Source organism: Hemiscyllium ocellatum, chromosome 21, assembly GCF_020745735.1.
Source record: "Hemiscyllium ocellatum isolate sHemOce1 chromosome 21, sHemOce1.pat.X.cur, whole genome shotgun sequence".
Lineage (NCBI taxonomy): Eukaryota > Metazoa > Chordata > Chondrichthyes > Orectolobiformes > Hemiscylliidae > Hemiscyllium > Hemiscyllium ocellatum.
The window spans coordinates 58,014,368-58,036,237 of NC_083421.1; the positions used below are offsets into that span (position 1 = coordinate 58,014,368).

The window sequence follows — 21,870 nt, forward strand, 5'->3', positions numbered from 1 at the left end:
CTGTACAGGACATTGGTTAGGCTACTGTTGGAATATTGCGTGCAATTCTGGTCTCCTTCCTACTGGAAAGATGTTGTGAAATTGAAAGGGTTCAGAAAAGATTTATAAGGATGTTGCTAGAGTTGGAGGATTTGAGCTATAGGGAGAGGCTGAACAGGCTGGGGCTGTTTTCCCTGAAGTGTCAGAGGCTGAGGGGTGACCTTATAGAGGTTTATAAAATCATGAGGGGCATGGATAAGATAAATAGACAAATTTTTTTCCCTGGGGTGGGGGGGTCCAGAACTAGAGGGTATAGGTTTAGGGTGAGAGGAGAAAGGCAGCACGGGCAGCACGGTGGCACAGTGGTTAGCACTGCTGCCTCACAGCGCCTGTAGACCCGGGTTCAATTCCCGACTCAGGCGACTGACTGTGTGGAGTTTGCACGTTCTCCCCGTGTCTGCGTGGGTTTCCTCCGGGTGCTCCGGTTTCCTCCCACAGTCCAAAGATGTGCGGGTCAGGCGAATTGGCCAAGCTAAATTGCCCGTAGTGTCAGGTAAGGGGTAAATGTAGGGGTATGGGTGGGTTGCGCTTCAGCGGGTCGGTGTGGACTTGTTGGGCCGAAGGGCCTGTTTCCACACTGTAAGTCTAATATAATCTAATATAATCTAATATAATATATAAAAGAGACCTAATGGGGCAACGTTTTCACGCAGAGGGTGTTACGTGTATGGAATGAGCTGCCAGAGGAAGTAGTGGAGGCTGGTACAATTGTAACATTTAAGAGGCATTTGGATGGGTATACGAAAAGGAAGGGTTTGGAGGGATATGGGCCAGGCACTGGCAAGTGGGACTAGATTGGGTTGGAATATCTGGTCGGCATGGACGAGTTGGACCGAAGGATCTGTTTCCATGCTGTGCATCTCTATGACTGCTCTTTTATTATAGCAAAGGAGAAAGAAACCAAGAGACAGCTCATGCAGATTGACATTAAACCTACTTGGGGATCAGTTGCTTCCCCATCCAATCCATCCCCCTTTGGAATGTAGTCTAACAATTCGGTCTCCATTCAGAGTTGGCCAGAAAAACTGAATTTGGAGCCAAGTTGATTTCACCAGAATGTGAACACACTGTTTGCATTCATAAATGTTGATGGACATACAACGTTAAAGGAATAAAAGTTTGCAGGCTTAGTGTAAAATTAGATTTTTTGAATGGGTAGACATGTATAATTTTACTGTAAACTAAATAATTGCAGTTCCATGCCAAATGTATATCACTTATCACAATAGAAGAGAATCCCTGTATAAATGAGTTGGACAGTTTTTATTGAATCTCAACTCAGTCTAAAAATTAAACTTATAAAATGTATTTAATAAAAATTTAAATAAAGGGTAGTAGTGAGTACCATCTCGTATTATGACGATCTCCACAGAGACCTGCAACTTTCAAAAAGAAATGTGAATTCGCAATGAATAATTTAAAGGAGTTATACATCAAGATTTTAAGCTCTTAAAACTTTTACTGAAACAAACTGAAACCAACCAAACAGCAGTTCATAGATAATGCGATCATCTAAATTATGGAAAAACTTCCCCTGTTTAATCTTGTCCGTGGACAAAAAGCTCCTTCTCCAGTTATTCTTTACTCTGCCCTCCAGGAGACACTATTCTTCCCAAACGGGTCCAATCTGATGGTTTGCACCTGATGGTTTGCTTCTATCTCTGTCACTTTCCAATTGGATAACTTCCATTGCCCAAGATGGTTTTCATGGTGTGGTTACCCTCCAGCGTCCTTCCTCCAGTAAAATGTCAGGACATTTTCCAGCTTTTTTTTAACCTTCATGATCTTGGCCTCTTTATTCTGAGTGAGAGCTCTCACCTGCATATTGTGTAGAAAATAGAGATTCTCTACCTCTGTCACCCTTTTCTCTGTCTGTCTGTCAGTCTCTCTGTCACTCTCCTGCTCTCCCTCTTGTACTTCCTACAGGCTGAGATTCAGTGCTAATTCTAGGAAAAGCTGTAACCCAATCACATTGGCATCCTATGGACTCCAGCCCTCCCAGAATACCTCTCTGTCGCAACATGAATCAGACGGCCTTGTATCCAGGTAGAAATAATAATAAGCTGTCTACTGGCCTCTGAATTCTATTGTATCTTGAAAGTAGATTAGCAGTTTTAAGTATAACCATTTACAAAACCTAACATTCCTGGGATTGGACAGAAACAATTTATACACCATTAGCAGAAATGCCTTGCTCATTTTTTTTTAATAAAAGTGCATGTCTTGTTCATTCTTCCTAATAAATCAACCTTGGCCAATGTTACCCTTTAACAATTGAGCCACTCAAGCCTGTATTCCGACCACATTAGTCCTCTATTTTATATTAAATTGAAAAGATTATTTTTCTTATTCATTCACGTGATGAGGGCATGCCAGCATGTATTGCCCATCCCTAATTGCCCAGAGGGCAGTTAAATCAGCCACACTGCAGTAGGTCTGGAGTCACCTAGGCTGAGGAACAGCTGAGGATCCTGGGATTGTATTCATTGGAGTTTAGAAGATTAAGGGGAGACTTAATAGAGACGTACAAGATAATGCATGGCTTGGAAAGGCTAGGAAATTGTTTCCATTAGGCAAGGAGACTAGGACCCGTGGACACGGCCTAAGAATTAGAGGGGGTAAATTCAGAACAGAAATGCGGAGACATTTCTTCAGCCAGAGAGTGGTGGGCCTGTGGAATTCATCGCCACAGGGTGCAGTGGAGGCCGGGACGCTAAATGTCTTCAAGGCAGAGATTGATAGGTTCTTGTTTGTCTCGAGGAATTAAGGGCTACGGGGAGAATGCTGGTAAATGGAGTTGAAATGCCCATCAACCACGATTGAATGACGGAGTGGACTCGATGGGCCGATTGGCCTTACTTCCACTCCTATGTCTTATGGTCTTGTGGTCTTATCACATGTAGGATGGCAGATTGCTTCCCTAAAGGGCAGTAGTGAACCGATGGGTTTTTCCCCAACAATCGACAATGGATTCATGGTCATCATTAAACTCTTAATTCCTGATTTTGAATGAACATGGAACATTACAGTGCGGTACAGGCTCTCGATGTTGTACCGACCTGTGGAATCAATCTGAAGCCTATTTGTCGTACACTATTCTATTTCAATCCGTATGTATATCAATGATCATTTAAATACCCTTAAATGTGGCGAGTCTACACCCCTAATACTCTCTGAGTAAAGAAACTACTTCTGACATCTGTCCAATATCTATCACCCCTCAATTTAAAGCTATATCCCCTTGTGCTAGCTATCGCCATCCGAGGAAAAAGGCTCTCACTGTGCAACCTATCTAACCCTCTGATTATCTTGACTGTTTCAATAAAGTCACTTCTCAACCTTCTTCTCTCTCAGGAAAACAGCCTCATGTCCCTCAGCCTCTCCTCATAAGACCTTCCCTCCATACCAGGCAACTTCCTCGTAAATCTCCTCTGACCCCTTTCCAAAGCGTCCAAATCCTTCCGATAATGCTGTGATCAGAACTGTTCGCAGTATTCCAAGTGCGACTGGACCAGAGTTTTGTACAGCTGCAGCATAACCTCGAGACTCCAAAACCCAATCCCACTACCCATAAAAACTAATACACCAAATACCATCTTAACAACTCTATCAACCTGGATGGCAAATTTCAGGATCTATGCACATGGACACCAAGATCTCTCTGCTTATCTGCACTACCAAGAATCTTGCCATTAGCCCAGTACTCTTTATTCCTGTTGCTCCTTCCAAAGTGAATCACCTCACACTTTTCCGCACTAAACTCCTTTTGCCACCTCTAGCCCAGCTCTGCAGCTTATCTATGTCCCTCTGTAACCTGCAACATCTTTCAGCACTATCCACAACTCCATCGACCTTAATATCATCCACAAATTTAGTAATTCATCCTTCTATGCCCTCATCTTTGTCATTTAAAAAAATTACAAACAGTAGTGGCCCCAAAACATATCCTTACAATACACCACTAGTAACTGAGTTCCAGGATGAACATTTCCCATCAAACACTATCCTCTGTCTTCTTTCAGCTAGCCAATTTCTGATCCAAACCACTAAATCACCTGCAATTCCATGCCTCTATATTTTGTGCAATAGCTTACCATGGGGAACCTTATCAAACACCTTACTGAAATCCATATACACCATATCAATCCCTTTGCACTCATCCACCTGTTTGATCACCATCTCAAAGAATCCAATAAGATTTGTGAGGCATGACCTACCTTTCACAAAACCATGTTGACTATCCCTAATCAACTTATTTCTCTCTAGATGATGATAAATCCTATCTCTTATGACCTTTTTCAACACTTTACCCACAACAGAAGCAAGGCTCACTGATCTATAATTATCAAGGATGTCTTTATTCCCCTTCTTGAACAAGGGATCAACATTTGCTATCCTCCAGTCTTCTGGCACTATTCCTGTAGACAATGTTAACATAAAGATCAAAGCCAAAGGCTCCACAGTCTCCCCCCGGCTTCCTAGAGAATCCTAGGATAAATCCCATCTGGCCCAAGGGACTTATCACATTTTCCAGAATTGCTAACACCTCCATCTTGTGAACCTCAATCCCGTCTAGTCTATTAGCCTGTATCTCAGTATTGTCCTTGACAACATTGTCTTATTCCAGTGTGAATACTGGTGAAAAGTATTCGTGAGTTCAAATGACATCATCTGCTATGGCAGGGTCCGAGTCCAGGTCTCCAGAACATTACCTATGTCTCTGAAGTGACAGTCCAATGATAATACCACTAGGCCACTACTTCCCCTTCCCCCTCAAATACTCCAATCTTGTAAAATCTCACATCTGTAGCATTTAATACTTGGGCACTGGAAGCGAAACCTCCTTTTTGTTTGGCTGATCTGCCAGAATTACCACATCACCAGTTGCCTTGTGTAACCTTTGTTCTTCAAGTCTAGATTTTGGCTCTTGATATCTAAGTGTAATGACAATGGGCTTCATCTGAAAGAAAATGCAACAAAGCAAGCGGCTCACAAATCTGACCTCAGTGGTCCCTGAAACCATAGAACGATTTACAGAAATTGCACTGCAGCATATAACAATTGTACACTACACAGCATAATAATAGATTTTCCATAATTTAAATGGATGTACCTGCAATCCAGATGCAGCGTGTGATGATTAACCTTGCTTTTAAAACTCTGTGTTCGAGACAGAGTACTCCAAATGATACCTATCTGTGAAACAATTCAACAGCTTGATGAAGTGATAATATAAATCCCTGTTGCTGGCATTTTCTTAAGACTGAATGGAAAAGTTTTAAGACAACTGCAGATTCTCTTAGGTTTCTTGCTGAAAGATTTTGAGGTGCTAAGGCAATGTCGTCATGCAGATAGTAAAAGAAAACTGTTTTTTTTTACAAAAACATCGAAACTAGGAGCAAGAGTAGGCCATTCGGCCCTTTGAGCCTGCCCCACCAGTCAGTCTGATTATGGCTGATCATCCAACTCAGTCTCCTGTTCCTGCCTTCACTCTAATCTCTTTGAATCCATTAACCCTAAGAATTATCTAGAACTCATTCTTGAAATAATTCAAATTTTAGACCTCAACCACATTTTGTGGTAAAGAATGCTACAGGGTAGAATTTTATATTGGCTTTGATAGGATCAGGTGTGGAACATACGGTTAGACATCATTAAGTGCATCGAGCTCCCTGTTTTTGAATATGAAACAGGTGAATTTTCTTATCTGCATTTTGGTTGGGTTAACTGTTACATATCTAGCTGTACTACTCTTCAAATGACACTGACCAACATTTCTTACAACCAACAACACCAGAGTTTAGAGCTAAGACGCACTGCTGTGGTATGACTGTCAGAGAATGGATGCTATGTTTAACTATATAGCAATTATCACTGTACACCTCTCGGAGACAGAGGGAGACATTTTGTCTAAAAGTGATGAGGTGCTATGTAAATACAAGTAGGAAGATTTACCTTGAGCAGAATTACCTGTCATTTTCCAATCCATGTGCGTCATTTCAGATTCTAAGAAAGCTTTTATAGAACGGAACATTAATTACTGTGAGATTGCGAGAGATGAGTGTGTTTTTTTTTAAACATGGCAGTATAATACCATAGGAAATTTGTAGGTGTTGGTAATTGTGTGGTTGCTACTCATTTCAGAATTCGTAATGTATTTCATACTGTTCCACATGGCTTGCCTTGACGGTAAATTCTTCATAATTGTCATAACACTGATTCTGATAACACCTAATTGGGAGTTCAGCTTTCTACATTTTCACATTTACATATGTGCCTTATAGAATGACGAGGCTATTTTTGGTGAATCAGAGCTTTTCTTTGCTCTAAATAGTTTGCTTTTGTTTTAATTTCACATTAGGAAGTGTCAGTAATTGTGTTTTCAAATACATCTGGGAGTAGGGTCTGCCTGACTTGTAAGATTCTGTGGAATCACCAGCTCAAGAATTTTACCAATTAATATCGTATTAAGTTTAGGTGGACATTTCCTTATATTAGTCAAAGAAATTGAGATACAAAATGAAAGAGTAAATGTCTTTGTCAAAATGAATTAATAACTTCAAATGTATTCATTGGAATATGGAATGCACAGTTAAAAGGACAGACGATGGTCAATATTAGGAAGATCAGGATTGAACACCGGCTTGGGTCACTTACGTGTCTTTGCTTATTGTGATCATGGGTTCATCATGGTTTTATTACATATTACAGACAAGAGTGTGTTATCAGTCATTTGAACTCATTTGCAACACACTCAGAAAGATGTATCAGTGGGATCAGTGTTTAAGTAGTTCAAAAAAACAACAGGTGGCTTAAAATGTGAGCAATACAGTCCACAAACTAGGACATCCTAAAGCTTTTCATTCGAAATGGAGTCCCTTTGAAATGTAGTCACTGTTGTAGTTAGGAAATACAGCAGCCAAACTGCACCAAGCCAATTCTCAGCAAACAGCTTTATGATAATGACTAAATAATCAGAGTTTTTTTATTTTCGGTTAGATTCGACGATAATTGGGGCAGAGCTGGGTTGGCCATAGTTTTTATTTAGGGAATATGATTGGCAGGAAGAAAATTATCTCACAGACTCAAAATATTTATAGTATGGCTAGCAATCACAATTTGTTGGCTAGTGGAGCTAAGCAGTGAGACCCAGTTGTTGTTGTGTTGCCATAGTCTTACCAGACCATAGGGGCTATTCTCTTATTAGCAAGAGAAGTGACTGGTAGTGACTTAACCTGAGGGCCACTAGACCTCAGGCAAGTCCTTCATGGTAACCCAAAAACCAGTGATGGGAATCAAACCCATGCTGTTTTCGTAAATCAATGATCCAGCCAACTGAGCTAAACCAATTCCCAAGCCCTAGTTGATCTTTATTCAGAGCATGGAACACAGTTCAGGGATGGTAATCTGCAACTGGTTGATGATTGCACTGTTGCTGCTACGTACACTGTGTACAGGTAAGATCATATAATGTTACTGGATTCAGGAAAATAATGCTTCTCTGCAACATGAGCTCATTCCCAGTAACACAACTGGAACTTAGTCAATGAAATCAATCTGGACTGATAACATTAATAATGGTGACTATGATTTACTCTCCTTGGGCATCACGTTTATGTCTATCCCTAATTAAAGCACAGCAGGTTAGGCAGCATCCAAGGAATGTGCTTTAACCAGCAACACATTTTCAGCTGTGATCTCCAGCATCTGCAGACCTCATTTTTTATCCCTAATTATCCTTGTGAAGGCCAATCTTATTGAACTGCCGCAGTCCATTTGGTATAAACGTCGAAACATGGAATGTAGGAAAAGGAATAGGTCATTTGGCATCCTCCACTATTCAGTATGATCATGGCTGATCATTCAACCCTATTCCCACTCTCACCCCATACTCTTTGATCCCCCTAACTCAAAGAACTGTGAACCGGGGATATCCATTGTTTTTAGGAAGGGAGTTTCATGAAATGCCTCTCATTCAGAAGTGGCTTGGAATTCAGAGATGGTTTGTCATATTGAAGCTAAAACGTTAATGTATTTCTCTCTCTGCAGATGCTGCCAAACCTGCTGAGTATTTCCAACACTATGTTTTTACTGAAGCATCTCATGCAGTTTTCTCAAGTGCAGTTAAGGATGGGCAATAAATACCGGCTTTATCAGAGATGCCCCCAACCCATTAATAAATAACAAACAAAAGGCTAGCTCATGATTTTATTGGAATAATGCGGGACTTGCACAACATAAAGCCCTGGCTTGAATCCTAGCCAGCTGTAAGCCAACTCATCTTACGTAGAGTGATGTCTTGTGGCTCCTGTGCTAACACACATCATACTCAGGTCAGTGACTGCAGTTGGAAAGTCTAAATGTGTATGTTGGGTGTGGACAGGAATGGGGCTTTTTTTGTGTGTGACGAAGCAATGCTTCCTGCCTAATGCTGCACACACACAATAGTCACATGGAGGATGCAGGACAGCATTTCAGGTTTTTGTGCGATTGTTTACAGGAAAGATGAAGTGAAAAAGGCAGAAAATGTTAAAATTGACTCCGAAGTGCAGCAGTAAACTCTAGTGCCTTGTTGAAATGCTAACCTTTAATTGCTCCATTTTAACCTTACAGGACATGTGGAATCCAACACTTGGAGAGAGCAGGAGGCAACCTCAGCCTTTTCAAATCCCTCTACTTTTGCATCGTCACCTTCTCTACTGTTGGATATGGTGACGTGACTCCGAGGATCTGGCTTTCACAACTCCTCGTTGTCATAATGATTTGCGTTGCTTTAGTTGTATTGCCTCTCCAGGTAGGTGACGAGCCAGGCTGATGGGACATTCTTGCAAGCTTGCTGTTTATCTATTTGCTGACTTTATCAGTGCAAAGGTTTCCTGAAGGACAAGAAATTGTTCGGTGTTATGAAGCATTCCTTAACTGAGAGGACGGAGTTTCCTTCTGCCTGCACTCCATCAATGCTGTTAGAAGTACAGTCACCATACCCCTGCTCTCTCTTTGGAGAGAGATGACTGGTGATGGCGTAGGCTGAGGGTCACTGTGCCTCAGGGGATGGGGAAGGTTCAGAAGGACAGTCTTTCATGGTAACCACAGCCAGTGTGGGAATTGAACCCACTTTGTTGGTATCATTCTGCATTACCAGCCCGTAGTCCAGCCAATGGCTATGCACCATGCATTTGGGGTGAAATTCCAACTTTGGCCGGGCAAAGTTCCAACTGGTTTTCTACTGCATTACCCTTCTATCCCCACTTTCTACTGAACTGAATCTAATGGGGTACATAATGTGAGACCAATCCCCTACCACTGCTTTGGGTCCCCTGCTACAGTGTAGTTTATCTCTTTTGAGGTTTCCAAAGCTTTTTCTTTCTACTCCTCTTCCCTTCATTTGAAGGGTGCATCTGACAGCAGCCATTGATTAACTCGATGGGTTAGCAACTCAGCCTGTAGGGAATTAAATTGGGGGGGGGGGGGGGGTGGGGTTCTTTCAGATGATAAGCTGTTCCTGAGGCATGTTGTTGACCTGTATAATCAATGTAACATGCACATCTCATTCACACGCCCCTTCTTGGCTGACAATGTGGGCCGATACATCTGGAAATTCGCTGTCTTGAAAAGTTGGAAAGGCTGCTGGTGAGGCAATACCTGGAGTACTGTGTGCAGTGTTGGTCTCCTTACTTGAGAAAGGATGTACTGACACTGGGGGGGGATGCAGAAGCTGTTCACCAGGTTGATTCCAGTGTTGAGGGGGTTGGCTTATTAGGAGAGACTGAGTAGACTGGGCTTATATTCATTGGAGACCTAATAGAAACATATAAAATGGGGAATGGAATGGATAGGATTGAAGCAGGGAGGTTGTTTCCACTGGCAGATGAAACTAGAACTAGGGGACGTCGCCTCAAAATAAGGGGGAGCAGATTTAGGACCGAGTTGAGGAGAACGTTTTCACCCAAAGGGTTGTGGATCTGTGGGATTCCCTGCCCAGTAAAGCAGTTGAGTCTACCTCTTTGAATGTTTTTAAGGCAAAGATAGATAGAGTTTTGAACAGTAAAGGGATTAAGGGTTACGGTGAGAGGGCAGGTAAGTGGAGCTGAGTCCATGAAAAGATCAGCCATGATTTTATTGAAGGCAGAGCAGGCTGAAGGGGGCAGATGGCCTACTCCTGCGCCTCGTTCTTATGTTCTTAAGCTGATAGTACGGCAGCTGTTTTTCAGATACAAAGTGAAGAGTGCCTGAGCATTGGGTGTGGCGAGGAACCTGATCACATTGTTATTGTGTATTGGAGGTGTTGTATCCAAGGGTTAATAAAGGCAGAATGATTCCACGCAGAGTCTTTGCCTGAAGCAGACCCTTTGCTTATGCAATAAGGGAGCGAGGATATGTAGCAGGGCTAACCCTGGCTCAACTCCAATGCTGAAAGCTCCACCACCCTACACCGCACCCCCCCCCCCCCCCCAACTTCCTTCTGCTGTCCCCTCTCTGAAGCCCATCTCCTGATCACTTCTGCCCTCTCTGGAGAGTCATAGCAGCAGGACAGTCACCCAATATTATAACCTTCTTCCCTGGCCAACTACCTGGGCTTTTGGGGGAGTGAATTCCACAGATTCACAATCCTTTGAGAGAAATAATTTCTCCTCAACTCTGTTTTAAACCCGCTGCCCTTTATCCTAAAACTATGGCCTCTTGTTCTAAATTGCTCCACATGAGGAAACATCCTTTCTACGTCATTTTAACAGCTGCTTGGTGCCAGTGAAAACTCCATTTATACACAGCCCTGGTTGCAGCTTGTCACTAACCAGGTGTGGGTGGCATGGTGGCTCAGTGGTTAGCATGGCTGTCTCACAGTGTCAGGAACCAGGGTTCGATTGCAGCCTAGTTTGTGTATTCTCCCTATGTCTGTGTGGTTTTCTCTGGTTTCTTCCCACAATACAAAGATGTGCAAGTGAGGTGAACTGGCTATGCTAAATTGCCTGTCATGTTCAGGGATGTTAGGTTAGTGCATTAGTCAGGGAAAATATAAAGTGATAGGGTAGGGGGATGGGTCTGGTAGGATATTCTTTGGGGGGGGGTCAGTATGGACTTGTTGGGTCGAATGGCCTGTTTCCACACTGTAGGGATTCTATGATTCTTTTCCCATTGCCTGAACCAACAGCTGTCTAAATAGCATTTACAATGAATATTAGATTGCTTGCTTTTAAAAAGTGCAAGATCCTCCAATGAACCTTGGTTAATGTAACCCTAACCCAATGGTCCTTGGCTTTCTAAACAGTTGTTTTTCTATTTCAGTCCACAAATAAATATTTTGTTTTAAAGATGTGGCAGACTGTGTGAATCAAGCGTTCGTTTGTTTCACTACTTGAGTAACAACCACTCTGGGGTGGAAGAACATCATCTGGCCTCAGAAACAGGAACAGACATATTTAGAATTAACTTAACGTGCCATTAAAATAAAACATGTATTTGGTACTGTAGAATGAACCAACAGAAAATCACATCTGCAAGCCTAACAACACTGGAATCCAGCTGTTATTTTTATTTACCACCTGTCTCAAGTCTCAAAATGTATATAAAGGAAATTCCTGACTGTTTCATTTAAGATATCTTTCAGTCTTTAACTTACAAGATCATAAAATCACCAAGGCACAAGTTATGCATTTATTTTACTATTCTCAACCATTAATTCTATCTAACTGTATTAATTAGATTAGTCTCAATCAAACAAATCCTAATTCTGAAAACGCTTCACTCCTCTGCTCTGAGAACGAATATGGAAAACTTCAAACCTCAGCTGAGACAATGAAAAGACTGATCTGGAATCATGAGTGAGGGATTAGTGAACAAATGATAAGCTGGAAAAACACAGAAATTGTAGCTCATCACTACCGACATGTTTTTCTCAGACGGACTCTCCATGTTTCGAAAAATAAGTAAATTTGAGCATCTGGCAAGTAATGATGCAAGAAGAAATATCATTTTTTACCTCCCCTGGGTTTGAGTGGAGCTCACTTTTGCATAATTATGTTGTTGCTTGAGCTAATTCGTTTCTCACAGTTCAATACCTGTGACTGACTTGTCCAACTATTTCAGAGGACAGTTAAAGGTTGATCACATTGCTGTGGATCTGGACTCACACATGGGCTAGACCAGGGAAGGACAGTTTTATTGAACCACATCCCCTCAAAATATTAAGAAGGTAGCCTAGACCGTAACGATTCCTTATTTTAAAGGCAAATGTCAGGAATTCGATTGGCCAATTTTTCCGTCTCGAAACAACATACACTATTCATACACATAGTTAAAATGCAACAAAAGAAAGAACAAATTGGAATAACTTAAGTTTATTGGAAAACTTAACAGAATAATAGATTATTTGACTACTAAACCATAACTGGTCCAATATAGGAACATCCCATAAACACACCCTTGGCAAAGGCAAATTCCGTAAAATAGATTGTCTCACTGCCAAATTGCCATCCAGAAAAAACTCAGAGAGAGTAATAAGGAGAGATGTACTGCACTTTCCAAACCCAGCTTCAAGAGTCCATCAATTGCTACTGAACAACCAAAACTAAACATCCTGGCTTTGTTGGAGCTTGACCGCACCCGTTCAGGCAGCTTCTATTGTTTTTAAGAAAAGAAAGGCCTCATAAGCTGTTTACTTTATGGATTAAAATAGACAGCTGATCACCCCTCTCATAAAACCTCTCTTCAAAACAAAAGGACAAAATACACCTCTTAAAGCCATAGTACCAGCAGTGGATTTCCTCCCAATAGTGAACCAAATCGGTCTTTGCAATTGTGACATTTCCATGGCTAAAATTACTGATCCAAGTTTTTTTTTTGGTTTCACATTCCAGTCAATTTTTAATTCATTTATACTGAATTCCCCAGAGGCCAGAGTAGGGTATGAACACAATTTTCTGGATCATTAGTCTAGGTCTCAAGGTTGTCAGTCCTGTAACATCATCAGCATGTTCCTATGTCCAGTACCACACCTTCTCAATGACAATTAATTATTAACAATGTACATATTCACTGAATGAATTAAGAAAACAACTGCATCAACTTCCATTGTAAAATATAAAACTTCCTGTTGTGAACACTGCAGTCATTTTTGATTTCAACGATTTGAAACAGTCCTTCTCATCCCTCACATTTTATCTTAACAGTAATGCCCTTTAAAATTATAATTAAAACCAATGCAAAGGTAATATCACTCAAAGAAACATAGAAATTAGGACAGGAATCGGCTACTCAGCCCTTCAAACCTGCTCCATCATTCAATATGATCGTGGCTGATCATCCAATGTTCTTTTTCTTCCCATATCTTTTTAACCCCTTTAGCCCTAAGAACTATACCTAACTTCTTCTTGAAAGTATTCAATGCTTTGACCTCAACCACTCTTCGTGGTAGAGAATTCCACAGGTTCACCAATTTCTGGGTGACAAGATTTCTCCTCATCTCAATTCTAAATGGCTCTGTGTCCTTAGACTACGACTCTTAGACTGAACGCTACAACAGTCAACTTGGAACTTTGCCAGTTTCCTTTCTGGTTGGTGTTGATGAAATATACCCTGATCTTTTCCCCCTCAGTTTGAAGAACTCGTTTACCTGTGGATGGAGAGACAGAAATCTGGTGGTAATTACAGCCGACACCGAGCACAGACTGAGAAACACGTTGTACTCTGTGTTAGCTCCTTGAAGATCGACTTGTTGATGGATTTCCTCAACGAATTCTATGCTCACCCCAGGCTTCAGGTAACCATTGACCAATGACTGTCTTCACATCTTGCATCACCTTTAGTTTTGCCTGGGGCCAAGCACTCAGCACTTAGATTGAGCTGGTATACAATTTGAGCTTTCACTCTTCCCTAATTAGACCCATCAACAGTTCAGGAATGGGACATAATCACGCAAATGTCTAATATGTCAGAATTTAATTCCTATTCCTGTTATTTAACAGGAAAATTATTCTGTACAACATCAAACAGTGTAATATGATCATTAAAACAACATAGTGTGTAGATGTAAAGACTTGAAACATTTGAATGATAATATCAAGACATTTTAGCATTTTATTCAAAAGAATTTGTTAAAAAGCCTTTATACTGCATAACAAAATAACACAATTTAGTTAATTTGGGATATTATTTCTTCTGGTCGGAGGTGCCTTGTTTTTGATACAGGATTAAACTAAGATCCCATCTCCCCTGAAGCTGGGTGGAAGGGATCCCATGGCACTATTTCAAAGAAAAGCAAGTGAGAGTTTTCTCAAAGCATCTCATTTTACGCTCATCAGGACGTTACACAAGAATACCAGTGAAAAGGAAGCAACATTTTATGCTATATGAGAAGGGAATACTGATTAGTTGGCAAGTGGACTTTGATTGTTAGATTGTTGTGATGGAGAATGCACCAGATAACAATGATTGACAGTTGACTGCTAAGCTTTGTTCAAATTTTAAGCCTCGGTATTACGCTGAGAAATGAACTAGGCAATAGCTGTCATCTCTTTTATTTTATTACATCAGGCACAATGTGTGCATAAAGCATGACCTCATTTTCCATCATGACTCTACTTTCCATGACAATACCTCTACTTGTCCTCTTTCTAACAATCAGCACTGTCTTCTCATAAAGCATGTATGTTGTTGTCTCCGTACATGGGTGTTCTTGGGAATTGCCATGCAATACCAAAAGCTTTGTCAAAATTCGTCTTTTTTCCATCAGTGCTGAGGCCCTCTTCTCCCAAATAACAAAGACCAGGAGAGTTACTCTCACTGTTCTGGCCAAAAGTATCCCTCAATCAATTTTACAACAGCAGATTTTGTGATCACGATTACAAATCTGTTTCTGGGAGCATGCTGTGCACCAGTTATTTACCACATTTCCTATATTGTAGCAGCAGGTTTTGAAATGTATTCAAGATTAGTATTATATCATTTTGAGTCAACCTACATTAATACAAATCTCTTTTTTTTAATTGTTCCTGACTGATATGGAGGAGATCCATCAATAGAAAATAAATGCTTACCCTAGGTTGGTTTCATAGAGCTGGGGATTGTGCCAACTCTGTGCTCTCCGCCTGGGAGAATAGATTCTGTCTGTGAGTCAAAGATCACATCTTCAAAAGTAATTAAACTGTATATGACCAAGTTTATATCCATTAATGTTTGGAAGCTGGCTCTACAGATGGTGTTTTGATAAGCCAACTGAGAGGAGATTGTAATGCTTTAATCCCTTTTTTTAAATTGGTCACAGAATCACAGAAGTGTTAAGACACGGAAGGAGGCCATTTGGTCAATCGCGCCTGCACTGCCTCTTCAACTGAATGTTGTTGCCTTGTGCCAATCTCCTGCTTTTTCATTTTTATCCAAATAATTATCCAATGCCCGCTTCAATACCTCAAGGCGAACCTACCTGCTCAATATTTCCAGGCAGTGCATTCCAGACCTTAAGTAGTCGCTGAGTGTGAAAGTTTTTTCTTAAATGCACCTGGCTACTTTTGTCACATGACTTTAAAAGTCACCTCAGATCACATGTCAATGCTTGTTTGGACTACAAGAAAGAGGAATCTGCACTCATGGAATTAATGCGACATAATGATAACCTCCCCTGTGGGGCCTTAGTACAAAACCCTAATGCACACCTACATACAGACAAACAATGCTGTACATTCCCAAGGATTGTTCCCTCTACAGACTACATGGAGGATTAATCAGTAAACGAGGAGGATATTGCTCAGCTCCAAGATTTTGCTAATTATGCAATAAATACATAATTATTGTAATAACTGTTATTAAATTGCTGTCAGCGTGGCTCCATAAATATGGTACATATGTTTATACTCATCCCCACCTTATCTTGCCACTTTATCCACTCAGTATTCTGCATGTTATTTCCTTTCTGCGTTAAGTTCTTCACTAAGTAATTAAAAGGATGAAAACTTGTTGCAGCTCTTGTGCACTTTTGACGGGCCCGATAAAGGGTATTTCTGGATGATTAACTTGTCCTGCTGCTAACTGAAAGAAGAAAGCCCTGTAAGCTTATCCAAAGCTGCGATTAAACCCCTGGCTTTAGATGCTGGTTATAAACTATTTAAATCAAACTGTAGCATCTCAGCGCACTGTCTGGCTCACAACTTGTAATCCCTCCCAGGCGTCCTCAAAGACACTGAGAATCCCTTTGGAATTTCACAGACCGGATATCACTGAAATCTATTACGTTGCCAAACTAAATAGTCACCCGTCAGTGCTCTATTCAGACACAGTGTGAAATTGACTTTGACGACATTTCATGTTTTGTCTTTATATAATTATAGAGCAGCCTTTTGAAGGAAATATATTTGAGTCCAGATTGATACAACGTAGGCAGAAAGGGAGGGAAAATTGCAGTTCCTGGAGAGAAACCAATCAACAGGATCAGTCCAGAAAACAAGTGATTGGCTGTTCAGATAATTGCAGTCATTGTAATTGTTTGAGAAGAATACTAAGGGCGAGAGGTCTAACCATATAGGAAGTGTAGATTGGAATTTTGCTATTATGGAAAACAATCTCTGATTTCCATAAGAAGGTGCGAATAAGACAAAGCCCTTTTTTCATTCAATCCCAGGATGTGGTGTTGCTGACCAGGTAGCATTTATTGTCCATCCCTAATTACCCAGAGGACAGTTAAAAGTTAACCCATTGCTGTAGGTATGGAGTCATATGTGGACCAGACCAGGTAAGGGTGGCAGTTTCCTTCCCTAAAGGACATTAGTGAACCAAGTTCTTCACCTCTGTCCGGCCGGCTTATGTTAAGGAATTGTACAGATTAGTTTCAGCTTCCTTGTACCTTGTGTCAAGCCTGCGGTTGCTCTCTTGCCCCACTCAGTTGGTTAACATCTAAGCTTGGGCTCATAAGCAGTAATTCACACCACAGAAGTGCCAGGCAATAGCCTTTGAGGAGAAAGTGAGGACTGCAGATGCTGGAGAGACACAGTCGAAGAATCGAGGTGCTGGAGGAAGCACAGCAGGTCGGGCAGCATCCAAGGAGCTAGAGGGTTGATGTTTTGGGCATAACCCTTCTTCACGACTGGGGGGAGGGTATGGGGCTGAGAGGTAAATGCAGGGTGTGGGGCAAAGGGAAAGTAGGTAGGATGGCGATAGGTGGGCAAAGGTAAGATAAAGTCCAACTATTGCCCCTTGATATTCAGTGGTGTTACCATCACTGAATCCCCCACTACTAACACACTGGGGGTTACCATGGACCAGAAACATGATTGGCCAGTCATAGAAACACAGTGGCTACAGGAATAACCCACCTAACTCCCCAAAGCCTGTCCTGCATCTACAAGGCACAAGTCAGGAGTGCAATGGAATACTCCTCACTTGCCTGGATGGGGACAGCTCCAACAACACTCAGGGACACCATCCAGGACAAAGCAGCTACTTGATTGGCACCACATCTAATATGCTGAAAATGTGTTGCTGGAAAAGCGCAGCAGGTCAGGCAGCATCCAAGGAGCAGGAGAATCAACGTTTCGGGCATAAGCCCTTCTTCAGGAATGAGGAAAGTGTGTCCAGCAGGCTAAGATAAAAGGTAGGGAGGAGGGACTTGCAGGAGGGGCATTGGAGATGCGATAGGTGGAAGGAGGTCAAGGTGAGGGTGATAGGCCGGAGTGGGGTGGGGGCGGAGAGGTCAGGAAGAAGATTGCAGGTTAAGAAGGTGGTGCTGAGTTCGAGGGATTTGACTGAGACAAGGTGGGGGGAGGGGAAATGAGGATGCTGGAGAAATCTGAGTTTATCCCTTGTGGTTGGAGGGTTCCTAGACGGAAGATGAGGCGCTCTTCCTCCAGCCGACATGTTGTTATGGTCTGGCAATGGAGGAGTCCAAGGATCTGCATGTCCTTGGTGAAGTGGGAGGGGAGTTGAAGTGTTGAGCCACGGGGTGGTTGGGTTGGTTGGTCCGGGTGTCCCAGAGGTGTTCTCTGAAACGTTCTGCAAGTATAGAGGAGGCCACATTGGGTGCAGCGGATGCAATAAATGATGTGTGTGGAGGTGCAGGTGAATTTGTGGCGGATATGGAAGGATCCCTTGGGGCCTTGGAGAGAAGTAAGGGAGGAGGTGTGGGCGCAAGTTAACCTGCAATCTTCTTCCTGACCTCTCCGCCCCCATCCCACTCCGGCCTATCACCCTCACCTTCTCCATCGCCCCTCCCCCAAGTCCCTCCTCCCTACCTTTTATCTTAGCCTGCTGGACACACTTTCCTCATTCCTGAAGAAGGGCTTATGCCCGAAACATCGATTCTCCTGTTCCTTGGATGCTGCCTGACCTGCTGCACTTTTCTAGCAACACATTTTCAGCTCTGATCTCCAGCATCTGCAGTCCTCACTTTCGCCACATCTAATTTCCCCAACATTCACTCCACTTTCTTCTCATGCCCTTTGGTCCCATTAGTCCTACAAACAGACCTGACTCCTTCTTGAAAACATTCCATATTTTGACCTCAACTGCTTTCTGTGGCAGAGAATTCCACAGGCTCCCAATCTCTGGATGAAGACATTTCTTCTCATCACTATTCTAAAAGGCCTTCTCCCTGGTCATCGGGAACATCCTTCCTGTATCTAACTTGTCTCTTCCCGTTAGAGTTGGTGATTATGTTCAGCATGGACTGGTTGGATCGAAGGGTCTGTTTTCTGTGCCCTCTTAGTTCTGGACTCCCTATTCATTGGGAATATCCTTCCTCCATTTACACCCTGTCTAGTCCTGTTAGTTATTCTTTCTGTCTTTCTGTGTGATTCATTATTCTCATTTTTGTTGGCACTGTTAACTTATTCACCCCTTAAATAGAGGAAGCTGCTAAAATATTTAATTCAATGCTTGACCAGATCATTGAACAGGAACTGGATTGTCTAGTCATCTGCAGTCATTGTTTTTACCTCATTGATTTTAACCCTACTGCGAATCCTTTTGCAAGGATGCCTGCCTTGAAGAAGTTTTCCTCTCTCTACAAGAATCTCAGGGAGTCCCTCTCCCACTGCAACTCCTAGGTCATTTCCTCCGCCCTGAAGCTCTTCAACCATGTCCTGAAACAGGCTCCTACCAGCCTACCTTCTTTTCCACCCTCCTCTCTGACCTATCACCTTCATCCCACCCCCATCCACCCATTGTACGCTTTGCTACCTTCCCCCACCCTCCTCCCTGACCTATCACCTTCATCCCCACCCCCACTCACCTATTGTACTCTAAGCTACTTTCTCCCCACCCTCACCCTCCTCTCATTTATCTCTCCACCCTTCAGGGTCTCTACCTGTAATACTGATGAAGGGCTTTTGCCCGAAACGTCGATTTTCCTGCTCCTCGAATACTGCCTGAACTGCTGTGCTTTTCCAGCACCACTCTACTCCAGAATCTGGTTTCCAGCATCTGCAGTCATTGTTTTTACCTTGTCTAGCCTGAAGTTTGTTCAGAAAACTTCTTATACTCTTCTGAATTTGATTGTATCAATCACCCAGAGACTGTAGTGAATGTTTTAGAAGACAAAGAGATGTTCACCTTTGTATTAATGAGGACAACAGCTATCACAACTAAAGATCATGTTGTCCCTGTGCCGAGTCGATTGTTAATTTGTGTTTGTCCCTCTTTGACCTTATCATCTGAACAGCCTGCTGTCTTATCTCCTCCATGTTTCAGGATTACTATGTTGTCATCCTGTGCCCAACAGAGATGGATCTCCAGGTGCGCAGAGTGTTACAGATTCCCCTCTGGTCACAGCGAGTTATTTATCTCCAAGGGTCAGCTTTGAAAGACCAGGATCTCATGAGAGCCAAGTGAGTTTGCGTTTTCCATATTACAGTGCTTTTGTATTTGAAGCAGTGAATAGTGAGAGAGAAGAAAGACCGTGCAACTGTTAGGATTCGATAAACATAGAGAATAGGAGGCCATTCAGCCCTTCAAGCCATTCATGGCTGATTATCCAACTCAAGAGCCTGTTGCTGCTTTTCCTCCACATTCTTTGGTCCCTTTAGTTCCAAGTGCTGAATCCAACTCCAATGTTTTGGCCTCGACCACTTTCCGGTAGCAAATTCCACAGGCTCACCATTCTCTCGGTGAAGAAATGTGTCCCCATCGAATCACAGAAACCCTACCCTATAGAAGCAGGCACTCGGCTCTGTACTCAGTGCTAAATGGTTTATCCCATATCCTTAGACTGTGATTCCTGGTTTTGGATTCCCCAGTTATCAAGAACAACTTTCCTGTATCTAACGTCTCTGTTCCCGTTAGAGCTTGGTGATTATGTTAGGCATGGACTGGTTGGACCGAGGGTCTGTTTCTGTGCTGTATGACTCTATGACTATGTTATACATGGTGTTCAGTGCCCTGCACATTAACACATTGCTCAGTCATGCAAAACAGATGAGAAAAAGAAAATTCAATCAGGCTGTTAACTCACCTCCTTGACCCCCTGTTTAGATCACCTGGTCTGCTTGGATCTAAGAAGTGCCCTGGGCAGAAACCATCCATCCCAAAGTGCACCACTGAAGCCAATGAAATTTGGCGCATGCAAACAGGAGTTCCTCGCTCTCTCCTAATGAAAGAGAACACATTTCAGATCTTGATTAGCCAGCCACGTGTTATATCGGACTTCCACTGCATTAGCGGGGTGACTGAAAATTCAGTCAAGAAGACCAATTTGAAGGAATGGCTTCTTAGAATTTTAGAATCCCTACAGTGTGGAATCAGGCCATTCATCCCATCGAGTCCACACCAATCCTCTGATGAGCATCTCACCCAGGCACCCCCACTATCCCTGTAGTTTCCATGGCTATGCCACCTACCCTGAACATCTTTGGGGTTGGGAACCAGAGCACTCAGAGGAAACCCACACAGTCACAGGGTGAACGGGCAAACTCCACACAGATAGTTGCCCGGGAGCGGTATCGAACCTGGGTCCCTGGCGCTGTGAGGTAGCAATGCTAACCACTGAGCCACCGTGCCATCTTAAAGGAAGAGAATATGGTAGTGAAGATTAGAGGGGGATCGCCAGTGTTTTGGATTTAAAGAGCTGACAGCAGTGCTGCTGATATGCAGAATGATGAAAATCTAGTCAGAATTAGAGAAACTTGAAGGATTTATCAGGGAATGTAGGGTCTCTGACGTTGCTGTGAGGAATTCTACCTCTCTGTAATAAAGTAACAGGAAACTGTCATTGCTGCACATGAATAGTGATAACTGAACAAAAAATGTTTGGGTGATGACCAATGCCCATGAACCATATCATAGAAAACCATCAATCTCTTCAGAAAGAAGGGCCAGGAAGCTGGTGGTGATGAGGAAAGAAATCAGCTCTCCTTTGGCCCCTGCTATTGAGATATTAACTATCCTTGTGGTTGTGGTCACCACTAACTTGTTAACACCTTAAATGTAGGATGCTGCTGAATGTGAAATGATCGCATAAGGAAGTTGAAATCGGAGTAGATGTAGACCGCACAGCCCCTCCCTCTGGTCTACGTTCAATAGGATGATGGCTGATCTTTTGCCACAACTCTACATTCCTGCCTGCTCACCAAATGCCTGAGGGGCAAAACCATGTGGATCACTACCTTAAATTATTCAGTGATGGAGCACCCGCACCTCTCTGAAGTAGATAATTCCAAAATTTCAGAACCCAAAGAAAGTTCTCCTCATCTCAGTCGTAACCGTTTGGACTCTTAACCTAAGACAATGGCACCACTTCTAGCTTCCATGGTGAAGGGAAACAGCCTCTCAGAGTCTCCTCATCAGAAATCCTGCATATTTCTTCCAAGCTCCAGGGTTTAGTGGCTCAGTCTACTCATAGGATAACACTCCCAA

General features: G+C 42.5%; 1 protein-coding gene across 2 annotated transcripts in view; it reads left to right on the top strand.

The window, feature by feature from the left end:
- LOC132825911 (potassium channel subfamily T member 1-like) overlaps positions 1 to 21,870 on the top strand; it is a 428,710-nt gene that overhangs the window by 297,470 nt on the left and 109,370 nt on the right. For both annotated transcript variants that reach the window (XM_060841534.1, XM_060841535.1), the window contains 3 exons: positions 8,653 to 8,833; positions 13,631 to 13,795; positions 19,711 to 19,847. In XM_060841534.1, the coding sequence (XP_060697517.1) occupies positions 8,653 to 8,833; positions 13,631 to 13,795; positions 19,711 to 19,847 (483 nt within the window). The remainder of the gene's footprint in view (positions 1 to 8,652; positions 8,834 to 13,630; positions 13,796 to 19,710; positions 19,848 to 21,870) is intronic.